Source organism: Drosophila teissieri, chromosome 3L, assembly GCF_016746235.2.
Source record: "Drosophila teissieri strain GT53w chromosome 3L, Prin_Dtei_1.1, whole genome shotgun sequence".
NCBI classification, from domain to species: Eukaryota; Metazoa; Arthropoda; class Insecta; order Diptera; family Drosophilidae; genus Drosophila; species Drosophila teissieri.
In genome coordinates, this window is record NC_053031.1 from 10623394 (window position 1) to 10635673 (window position 12280).

A 12280-nucleotide genomic window follows, 5' to 3' on the forward strand; every position below is an offset into this window, starting at 1 on the left:
ATCAAGCAAGTTTAAAATAATGTATTTCTTTAAGTTTTATTTAGGTTTCATCGCTTTCCATTGCGTTATCTTATTTAGATACAGGTTTCTCAGCAAATTAAAAAAATAAACAATCAAAAATACTTAACAAAACAATTAAATGTTGGTTTGCCATTAACAAATGTCTACGACTATTTACGTTTTGTGTGCAAAAAACTATTTATTTTCGGCACGTTCTCAAAGAAGAACTTCGCAGTTTCATATGGAAATGGCTCTTCGGGCGATGCTTCTATTTCCCCTTAGTTTCAACTGAAATGATTTGAATGCAATTAGGAAACATTGCCAAGCGCAATTGGAATTAAATGGCTTTGCTAATTCCTATTGCGATTGGAAATACATGCTGGGAAGTATTTTGAGTTAGTTCAGTGGAAGTGTTAAGAATTAAGTATATAACTTAACATAAAGCACAACTTAAAGCAAACTGTGTATATGGGGTTCGTAAGAATATCTTTCTCAATGCTGTCTTAAACATAATTTTGCACTAAACTAATTGCAAATCTTATTATCATATTAGTGGTTGTGTTCTGTTGACGGTATTTGTTTTTGTATGTCTTAATCGCTCTAAGATCAATGCAAAAGTTGCCATTGTTTAATTCCCGTTTTTGTGTCTGACTTTTTACACTTAAGCTATTCAAATAATTAACTAGCACAACAAATTGCATATAGAATACACCAATTAGAATGTTGAGGTATACCCTCCTTCTAAAGATGTACAAGTTAAGTTGGTTTGCGTTTCTCGTGGTCGAGAAAGCGATAAGCAAAATGAGTTCTGAACTTAGACTAATGCATAACAAACTTGAAAAACTGTATTGACAGGATCTTTGGTGCGTCTTGCGGATCCTTCCCCTCGTGCTCCCGATAGGTAGTGAGGGGGGCTAGTGGGTTTGTTGCTGGGTGCTGAAACCCGCTGTATGTTCACCCTTTGTTTTGGCCGGTGTCTGGTTGTCGTTGTCCTGGATGGGCCATTCGGTCAATGTGTGTGGTCAGCTGTACATCCGTTGCCGCCTGAAGTCGCCCTCCCACTGCAGCACCGCTCGCGGTTGCTCTTCCCCCTCGTTCAGCGACTCCTCCTTGATTTCCACCACCTCCACATCATCGTCGTCGTCATCCTCATGTCATTGGAACTGATAAAGTTGGCGCAGCGCCCGCGCCCTCTCCGGTTGCACTCGCGTCGGTGGCCGCGGCACCTTGGGCTCCCGTTTGGCGCGCTTCAGTTGCGCCTTGGGCCGCGGGAAGGTCAACGGTTTCTCGTACGCATGATCAAGTTTTTCCACTTTTATAGTGGGCAGACAGTAAACGCGACGCGTTTTTTTAAACCGAATCTTGAGCACCTGTTGCACACCATTGATAAGGAGACAGAAGTGCCGCCAGCTAGCCCGCGTCTTTCGCCACGAGCTTGCTGTCTTACTAAATCCAGTGAAACTCTCCTCTCGCTTGGTGGTTCCAAAGGACGGAGGCAATGTACGTACGACTCGCTGGGTTCTCTTCGGAATGCGTGCTACCGAGGTGTCAGCTGGCGGCGGCAGCTGCTGCAGTAGTAGGCGCAGGGCAGCCTTACTGTCCTCCAGCGGAGGGGCAGAAACAGGCTGTAATAGCTGGCTCTCAGTGCGACGCTGCTGTCGCGTTCTTGGCCTTCGGAAGGTCGATTCTGGCTCAACAAGAGCCGGAGCTGGTGGAGGTGGCATGTACTGGCGGTCCTCCTCAGGCAGAGGTACTTCAGAGTAGTACTCATCGGGAAGGGGCAGGGGCGGCGCATCCTCGTCGAAACCGTAAAAGTCCGCTTGTACCTCAAAGGCCGGGTCAAACCGTTCGTGCACTACCAAGTCATCCTCGTCGGATGAAGCAACTGCCGAAGGTAATGCGGCTGCATTTTTCCTAGATTCTTGAGTCGGGACAGTCGCTTCCATGGGCTCGCTGACTAGGGTTAAGCCCTCAACCTCCGGCGACTTGTTTTGCGTGGATTCCAGTTGATCCTGCTCCTCTAACATACCTGCCGTCGGTTGCTCCATAGTATCTTCGCTGAGGTCCACAACCATCTGCTGCTCTAGCGGCAGAATTATATCCACATCCGGATCATTTGAGCCGTAGTGCAGCCACTCGCTGTCGAGAATATCTGACAATGTGGGCCGATCAGCCGGATCCCGCTGCAGACACCAGCTCACCAAATGTCGGAACGCAGGACTTGCATTTTCCCAGCGCTTAGAACGCTGGTTAAACGTTTCCCGGCGCATTCGTTTACGAAGCTCATGATGGGCCGCTGCGGAGTGATCCACATCGTCCTCGTTCTGTCTGTACGGCTGATGTCCCACCAGCATGGTATACAGCGTGGCCCCAAGACCGTATATATCCACGGCTGGCGAATAAGTGACGAGATTCGCATCCGCGAGCATTTCAGGCGGAGCATAGTCTAGCGTATAACGCGGCTTGTCTTTCCAGCTCTGAAAACGAGTATTGTAACTGTTGGCAAAGAATGCAGTTATAATTAATACGGGAAGAATAAAAATTAAGTCAAAAGCATTACCATGCGTTGCCAAAATCGACAAGTTTAACATTCTTATCATCTCGGCTCTCGAACATTACGTTCTCCGGCTTCAGGTCACCATGTATAAAGTGTTTGGAGTGTATGTGCCGCACAGCCATAACCAGTTGCAGAAAGATCTCCCGACACGAGTCCTCATCCATGCGGATGGATGCGGTCAGCTCCTCGCCGCACAGGTACTCCATTATAATCCATGTCTCGCACTTGTCCCTGAACGTTCCGTGGTAGCTGACGATGTTCTTGTGACTGTTCGTGTCGAGAGCGCACGAGATCAGCGCATCGACCTCGGAGGGGCGGAATTTGGACAGCGGTATTACTTTGGCCATGAACACCATTTCTGAAGAACTGTCCACCACAAAATGGCAAGTGCCATAGGCTCCGCTCACAGTGCGGGTGCCCAGCTCAAGGTCATCTGGCCGTGAGGGTATATTCTACAAGGACAAGAGCTTGACTTTAGTCATGACTATCAGATAACGTTGCAATTTAACCCACCTGAAGACCTGGATTACAGTACTGGATCTGACAGTTGTTATCCCGTCGCATCTGCTCCAAATGCTCCGGAGCCACGTATGTGTAGCCGCGGAAGAGTCGTATCCGGCTGGGCGGAGCATCGCACTCGGGATCCTCGGGCACCTGGTCGGTAAACTCGTTGCTGAAGTTCTGGACATCGTCCTCTGCGGTGAGGGTGGGCTTATAGGGGGCCTTGCGGCGCTTGTTTCGCAGCTCCTGCCAGTTAATGCCGTGGAAGAAGGGGTGCTCCTTGATTTCGCTTGCGTCGCGATGATTGCCTCCCAGCCGCCGCTTTGGGTTCTTCTCCAGCATCTTTAGCACAAAGTCACGGGCGTTGGCACTGAACGACGAGGGAATCAACGGCTGCTCCTTCTGAATTCGCCGCGAGATTTCCGACTGCTGGCTCTGACCGTCAGACGTGGCGAATGGCGAAGCACCGGTGAGCAGCTCAAAAGTGAGCACACCCACCGACCACCAGTCCACGGCACTGTCGTGTCCCGGCGGTCCCGTACGGATAATCTCGGGAGCCATGTACTCCAGAGTGCCGCAGAAGCTGTGCGCACGATATTCATTCTCCGCGGTAAGAATCTTCGACAGTCCAAAGTCGGAGAGTACTATGTGCCCCTCGCCATCAAGCAAAATATTCTCCAACTTAATGTCTCGATAGATAATTCCCAACTGATGCAGTTGCTCCAGAGCCAGCACCACCTCGGCTATGTAAACACGCACCCGGGACTCCTCGAAGTTCTCAGAGTGGTAAAGATGCGTGAACAACTCACCGCCATTGGCAAAGTCTGTAAATTTATAAGAACTGATTGGTTTTTGGTCCGATTCTGATGGATAGTGTTATCTTACCTAGCACCAGATAAAGCTTTGAAGACGACTGGAAGGCGTAGTGCAGACTCACGAGAAAGGGACTACGTTGAACGGCCTCCAGTACCTAAAAACAAATTTAAAAAAAAAATAATTAAAAAATGTTTAAGTAATTAAATATTTTAAGGTTCACTTCATTTGCTGTTATCATATACCCTCTTAAAATACATGTACATATAATTCCTATAAACATTTTACCTTTTAGGTGTTTATTACAAACATTGCTAATTTATGTTATCTTGACTAATCGCCTCTCTCTTTTACCATTGCTTTCGCTCATTCGATTATCAAAGAACTTGTTGTTTTTCCGATTTTGTTTTGAGTTTTATTTACGCCAATACAGTTTGAATGAATATGTATAAGTCAATTACTTGTTGTTGCTGATTAATATTCCGCGTAAGAACGAAAGAGAATAAAACATGCAAGAGGAAAAGTGGAATCGAGCATTTCGAAAATGAATTAATAAAGTGAAGTCGGCTCTTGATCACTATTTCAGATAAAAACTTTCACATTTCTCGTTCGTTTTAATGAACAGTTACGGTCACCACAATAGCATTATAAAAAAAAAATAAATTCTCTCCTATTTGTATATAATATTTTCTTAATTTGGAAGAAATATATATTTTGTCCCATTTTAATGGCGGCTACTGTTTATTCCTTTCCATTATGGCAAGCGCCAGACAAACTATAGACTTGTCGAATCGCAGATACCGGCAATGTTTGATAACTGGGTTAGTAGCACAAGTATTACACCTTGAAACATTCAAGTCGCTGGCATAGGGGGAGAAGAATAGGGTAACAGAGAGACACGAAAATAGCGCATGAAAACAACGTAAAAGCAGGGCGCCCAATTGTAAATTTGTTTAAGTTATCTGCAGCTAGGCGCCTACACCTGTTTGCAGTTATTTAACGCCGTTTTGATGTTTCTCCCGTTTCCATTTCTATTTTCATTGATTTACTACGACTCTCTCGTTGCCGAAAAGAGAGAGAAGAGATTAAAAAAAAACCGAAAAACCGGTTGCACTAGCCCATTTGCAACAACAACTTCCACTATTGATCTGAGCCGGATGCTCTCTTCAGCTCTCCCGATTCCATACACAAGAACAAATATCAATAATAAAATAATGGTTTAGTACACATTTAACGCATCTTTCTGCAAATTATTTCTTTTTTTTTTCGATAATACAGTAACAAAAATATGTGATTGAGATGACACATTATCACCATTTAAACAAACATGACATACAAATTTTAAGTTCGACTTTTTTTTCAGTGTTCGTGTGTATCCTCTCTTTGCACTCTGTTGGCTTTTTGCCGGTGCAACAAGAACAAGTTGCTATGTGGGTCACAAGAACATCTCTCTCCCTCTCTCCTCCCACTTTTTTCCTTATGTCGTTTCCCGTTTACTAACTTCTTTTTCTTTTCATCCGATTCGCTACCGTAAACTGTACGTGCGACTTTGAAGGTTGTCAAATCGGGTTTAATTTCAATAAGCTGCACTTTATTGTCGTCATTAAAGTAAAGAGCAATTCAAAGTAAAAGAAGCCGGGAAGCGGTCTGATTGCAAAAACATCACGCAGCGGTAAAGGTAACGGTAATCGAAAAGCAAAAGAGCAACCAAAAAAAATGGCTTGATTAAACACGTTTGCGGTATTTTTCCTTGTTAAAAAATGATTAAAAGGGTTTTCTGGCTTTACAATGGTGGTCACAATCACAAAACCGACTTTAAGATCTTATCTATGTATGTATACTGAAATTATTATTTTAAAATATTTTAAATTGTACTTTGTTTTTTTATCATAACTACCTAGCAATTACATTGTTATTTTGATTATAAAATCCTATGACCTGGCTATTTAATAAAGATAAGACAAATCGCGATAAGCATGTTCAAATAGTAATGGTTAACTGGTATTATTTATTATTTGACTTTAATAAAATGTATTATAAACCTGCATTTAAAGAAATTAATTTTTTTCGTAATTCCACTTACCACTCTCTCCGTTTTGGTGTGTTCCGCGGTTTTTCGCTTCTGGACCACCGTTATTTTATTGAGAACTTTCATTGCATACAATTTTCCGGCATCGTGTCTACTGAGCTTGCGAACGAGGAAAACCCGGCCATAGGCTATGAAAAATAGAAAAGCAATAGCATGTTAATATTCACACATTTAATATTCATACATTTGTTTTCCAATAATATTTTACTTACCACCTGTTCCTAGGACGCGTATTATTTTGAAATCGTTCAGACTGACGGCCTCGTCACTGTACAATTTAACTAAAAGTAAAGAAATAACACGCAGATAAGCATTGTAATCAGTACCAAATCAAGAAATATATTTACAAATAACACCTGAAATAATCAATTGCAAACCAAATTTTGTTCTCTCCCTAAGAACGAATGAGAATGTGTACTACATATGTACGAGTGCATAGATAGTGCACTGTATTTGTAGGGTAGGCGATAAAAATAGTTTTCGCATTGTTTACTTGACACATGTGAAACGAATTATCACATTTTATTTTTATCGCCAACGCAGCACGTGCCAGACACTTGATTCCATTTTCAGAGGCGAAAGCATGTAAGAGGAAAATGCTACTCATGATTATCATACCTATGTTATATGTAGCATTATGGCATTATAATGGATCTCCTGCAATTCCATGGGGATGCTGGCCTAACAGAAACTTTGTTGACCAAAGCCCATGTACATACATATTCAGGGGCCAAGGACACGGCAAGGAACTCTGTCATTTGGGGGAAGGAGAGATTTTCTCTAGACATATTTCAGGCTTCTTGGGGGCATGTGCCATAAGCCATAACAGTTCACTGGCCCAAATGTCTGGCCAAGAGATTGCCCTGTTTACGATTATTGCACGACCCAGACAAAGTTGAGGCAGGCGTTAAAAGTGAAGCTTTTCAGTAGTTTATAAGTAAAACAATATAAATAATTAGGCTGAAGCTTCTTAATATCTAAACAGTATAATATTTAGGCTGTTATAATACAAGGATTCATTTACACCCTATATTTTAAGTTTCGATACACTTTATTATCTTTTCATTAAAGTGAAGACGTGATTGAAAGGGCTACCTTTCCAATTTACCTCCCAAAGAAGTGCCTCAAGGCATTTACCTGATATGCCATTTAATTTAATAACCGCAATTATTCAACTCAATCGAAATGCCTTTGACCGCTGCAATTCAATTATCTTGACATTGCATAAAGCGTTCCCAAGTGACCAACCAGCAAACATCAACCTCAACCTCATCCTCAGCATTTTGGCAATGAGTCAGTCAACCCCACCATTCATCCCATTCCAACCAGTCTGAATATGTGACGAATATTAATGTGAAGTTTGGCTGTGAGTTTTGCGAATTACTCCTAGTCACAGCAGCTTTCGAAACCGTCCTTGAACCCCGAAGGATCTTATTCAGAGTGCGTCTGTAACATTTGTGCTATGTACTTTATTTCAACATTGTATTGAAACAATCTTAATTCAACCCTCGTGCAACGAAGCCATCAAAATTTCGCGTTATTGTGAAATCAAGAAACATTGACACAAAACTTCAGCAGGGGTTAATGGTATTAGAACCTGTTGTATTATTTGGAAATACAAGTTGCTAACAGCAAATAAATGTAATTTGCGCAAAACACCAGCCAAACGCACGGAATGACGCGTGCCGAAATTCTTCAAGGGTGCATCGAACTCAGGACTTTCGAGTGGGTGGCAACTTTTCGCCGGAATTATTGATTCAACAAGAAAAACTGAAAAGATGATGTAAAAAGCTGGTGACCTGTCGAAGGAAAACCCTTTTTCTTAGCACCTAATAAATTGGGTTTGTTCTTTCATTTGGAACGATTTGTCATAAGACAAATAATCTTTTAAATATTATTTGATTAGAATTTCCGTACATCTTTATAAACAGACGCTTAATCTTTGTGCATCAATGTATGGAATATGTTATTTATTATTAAAGGCAAGTGCGAATTTTCTTATGTATTTTTAAACCGACCTGTTTGGGAACGTGTGACGTCGAGCAAATAAATTGGCCTTGATATGCATTATATACTCTGGCCAGGTTCTTAAACTGAATAACCGCACAAAAAATGACTAGGCAAAGTTTAATGAACGCAGGGATATGAATAATATTATGAACACCCGCAACAAGTGGAGAATGTTCTGATAGCAACATTTTTGATTATCTATTTTTACTTCTCATTGTCAAATGCAAATTGTAGCATAATAATAGCATTGTTAATGTTTTAGCGGTACTGTACGGGGATATCGGCTTACTAATTAAAAAGTGAAGGGTTGAAAGTTACACAGATAAAAATGTTTCAATTCATTTAAATGCATTTTTAAGTATTTCCTAATAAGATACAGAAATCTTGTTAAACCACTGGGAATTTATACAAAATCTGTATTTTCCTGTGTGCACTTTTAATTTAGAAAAGGGTGGGGGTTAAGATACCCCATCTGGCACCGCCCGTTGCCGTGACGATGTTTTTGTGATAATTAACAGCAAACAACAAACACAGCTCAACTATCAATTTTCAGGCAATTATCCAGGAGGCTAACTCGTTGCCCTATCTTTGTATATGTACATACATATGTATCTATGTTCGGTGCTCGGCGAGTTGCATTGCCAAGTTCAAGTAAATAAATTGCCCACAAACAACAACCAACCGTTTATGCAAACAAGCATGTTTGTGAGTACTGCAAACTCTCACAAACAGCTATGCACGCACATTTGTACAAACACGCTGACATGGTCACGACTGCACGCCGATGACGAAAAGTGGCACAGTGGAATGCAATCATTCTATGGATGATATGATAATCCATTCATGAAATTATACTCCATCTTTATGATCCAAAAAGATAAAAACTTGTTAACAGCAATGTCCCTGCTGAATGACATACGTATAACTCGAAACGAAAGAAGACTTCATTTATAGAAATCATCTAGTTTAGCTCGATTTGTTTTACTTCATCTATAAACACCTGTTGTGAAACCCATCGACAAAACCTTGTACTTTCAAGATACTATGTAGAGAAGGGAAATCGTGTTACTTTCCACACCAAAATCTCACTCTTTCACGACTCATGTCCTAAGCAAATACATGTTACTCAAAGATGCAACCGAATGCTGTTAAATCTAATAAATAACAAGCAGCAACAATTGGTGTTCGACCCACGGTTATCAAATGAGACTTTTGGGTGGTGGGTATTGTGTCTGCTTTGTGTATATAGAGTGTGGTGAGAGGTGAGTACGGCGAGGTTGGGCGATTGCAGGGGAGGTCAGTAGTTTTGGATTTGGCCCGAAGACCGAACAAAGCCGGGTTGAGTTTTCTGGGTAATCGTGTCAAGGTTAAATGCATGTGCTCCACTTTGACAAAGGACGATAGAGACGGCACTCCATCTGGCATTGACCAGCCACCCCCTGCCGCTTTTTCAATCAAACCTTGAGACATCCACCCGGTTAAAGTTATCAATTATTCCACCACACTACCTTGTATGATAAGCTGACTTAAAGCTGCCACTGGCCACATGTTGCGGTTTAATTAACAAGAAAGTGGTTTAAAAATGTTGGTCTGGGAATTATGAAATAATCATATTGACCAGCATTTTAATTTCTTATCTAGTATATGCTTGCAGTTGGCCCTGGCCCTTCTTTATCTTTATCACTGAGTGGAATCCCCATTCTTGAATGACTCACCATAGGATCGCAGATCAGTGACCGCCTCCAGGTCCCGTTGATGGGACTCATTGTCCAGATCGAGGGGCGTACTATTGCTGGTGGGCATGGCGTAGGAGGGCGTGACCGACGAGGAGGCCATCGAGGCTGCTGCTGCCGCTGCTGCAGCCGCCGCCGCTGCAGCTGCATTGTTGGACTTAGCCTTGGACTTGCTGGAGCTAGATTCATCGATCTCTCGACTGCTTGGCTCCTCCTCCTCCGTGTCCTGGTCGTAGTAGTCCCGATCTGGATCGCGCTCCTCCTCGCTCTCCGCATCCGATATGCAAACAATCTCGGCCACATTTGTGGTGGGCGGAGATGGAGGTGTGGGCGGTGATATGGTCTCGCGGTAAGTGTAATCCCTTGCAGATGCTGACGTGGTCTTGCTGTTGCTATTGGTGTACTGACCGTTGGTGGCACTGATGCTGTTGTTGTTATTGTTATTATTGTTGTAGGCCAAGGACTTGCCAGAACCGGAGCCAGATCCCTCCATATTCAGTTTGGACTTTTTGCCATTGGTCAACGTTTCGGATTTGCTATTCTTCCGCTTTTTGGCATTGCCATTGCCATTGGCCACCACGTGGCCGTTCAAATGATTCCGTACCATATGATCCTGCCCCTCGTAGGCTAGTGAACCCGATTCATGGGGATTTTGCTGATTCTTGCGGCGCGACTTACTTGTACCGCTGCTCAAGATCTCGTGGTTTTGCTTTTGCAGGCGACTCATGGCTAAATTCTTCCGTCAAAGATCCCAAGTCTTTTATAATGATCTACGTGCTTCTCACGTAGCTAATAGATAATCCAACAATCAACAAAATAAACTAAAAAGGTCCAGTGACTGATCGTGTCGCATCGTTGAGCTGCAAAGACAATTAACAAAGTCAAGCTATGTTTACTGTTTTAAAAATTTTTTGTCAATTGTGGGCAAAGTTTTGAAAGTTTTTGTCAAAAAGAAACTTATATTGCCAACTATATCATGGCAATGCCATGATATATTTTTTGGATGGCTCGACAGATTAATTGTTCTATGATTTTTAAAAAGAAACTCAATTATTATTTGTTTCTATTTATTGATGTAAAACAATGCATATACAACTTGTTTACACTATAAAAATGTCCACTTCACACATTTTATATACTAAATAATTTATTTAGATTTGTTTGCAATGTATTCCCCGTATTCCTGTATTGCCTTCAGCATCGCTGTTTCTAATAGTGTTCCACTTAGGCAATCATCACCGTACCTTCCACATGCCATGCCCATTGCCCATTTCTATTCTCATTTCTTCATCCACAATACGGTACAGTTTCAACGCAGGCGGGAGTATTTTTCCCGCTGTTAGCGGAAAATCGTATTGGGAAACTCACATCTGAATAGAACAACTCACCTCGCGAAAGAAAATAAGCGCAATATTATAATGCAGACGAAGGAATCCGAATCCGAGTGTGTGTGTGTCTGAGTGGGTGGATCTGGGTGGGAAGGGGGGAGAGTGTTGGATTATGCGTGGGGCGGCAGCGATGTGCAACACTGAACGTTCCAATGATAATGCGCACCGATTTTTGCAGCACTGGCGTTGGCTTAAATATTATTCAACCAATTTGGTTGCGGTTTCTTTTCATTCTTCGTTTTTGCTTGTTTTATTCCGTGATTATCACAATCTTTATCAGCCGCGCATTTTGCACTTCCACAGTTAGTTTTATTTTTTTTTTTTGGATTGCTTATTCTTCACCGTTCTCTTTGCCCACAACTACGTACACATATGCACACTCACACGCTGGCACTTTCTGTATCGGCGACTGCGTTTTTAAAGCGTTTTTGTTTTCGTCCGCTGATTCCGCTCCTCGGCGACTGTTGCTCTCGATATTCAATGGATTTTCCAATTTCCCTGCGTACGCGTCGTACTTGCTTTTCAGTGGGCGATATAGTATCGTTTTGATATTAAAATTGGATGTATTTTTTATTTTTTTGTGTTACACGCGAAGGTTTTTACCGCCGCTTTCTACTCGTTTACGCACACACACACTGAAGCGCGGGACGCTCTCCGCCATCTGCTTTGCTCTCATTCGTGAACACTTATTAGCTACGGGCCACCTTGATGGCAATCGCGGCGATTTCCGTTGCACTCGATCAGATCGGTTTTATATCTGTATTATATTACACTATAATACAGTCAAAATCGTGGGAGCCCTAAAACGGTAACACCGGATATTTGGCTTTTTGGAATTTGAACACACAGCTCACGAACCGTACGCAGAAATTTTCCCTTTGCTTTTGTGTCATTTATTGCAGCTATCGTTATCGGTAGTGTTGACAAGAGGCTCGAACCGAGTGGTGTTAGAAAGCAGCCGTATATCGGTTAGCAGGGATGGCGGAAACTATCGTTTCAAATCTTATATATCAGCACTTTGTATTTATTAATCTTATATATCAGCATTTTGTAGTTATTAACAATTACAGATTATAAACGATTTTAAGTTTATAATGAAGAATAATTTCATTAAAAATATAATTGTTTTAAAACTTTATTTAAATACAATTATTATTAAATAGTGAGTAAATATATTTTATATTAAACC

The 12280-nt window shown here is 41.9% G+C and overlaps 1 protein-coding gene across 1 annotated transcript; it reads right to left on the reverse strand.

The window, feature by feature from the left end:
- Positions 1-22: 22 nt before the first annotated feature.
- On the reverse strand, positions 23-11998 carry LOC122618515 (chromosomal serine/threonine-protein kinase JIL-1). Its single transcript, XM_043795007.1, has 9 exons — positions 11476-11998; positions 11092-11173; positions 9686-10563; positions 6173-6241; positions 5955-6088; positions 3944-4028; positions 3071-3882; positions 2561-3009; positions 23-2496 (listed from the first exon to the last, which is right to left on the reverse strand). Exons 3-9 carry the CDS (start codon positions 10428-10430, stop codon positions 1155-1157), a joined length of 3636 nt encoding a protein of 1211 aa, XP_043650942.1. The 5' UTR covers positions 10431-10563; positions 11092-11173; positions 11476-11998; the 3' UTR covers positions 23-1154.
- Positions 11999-12280: the final 282 nt, after the last annotated feature.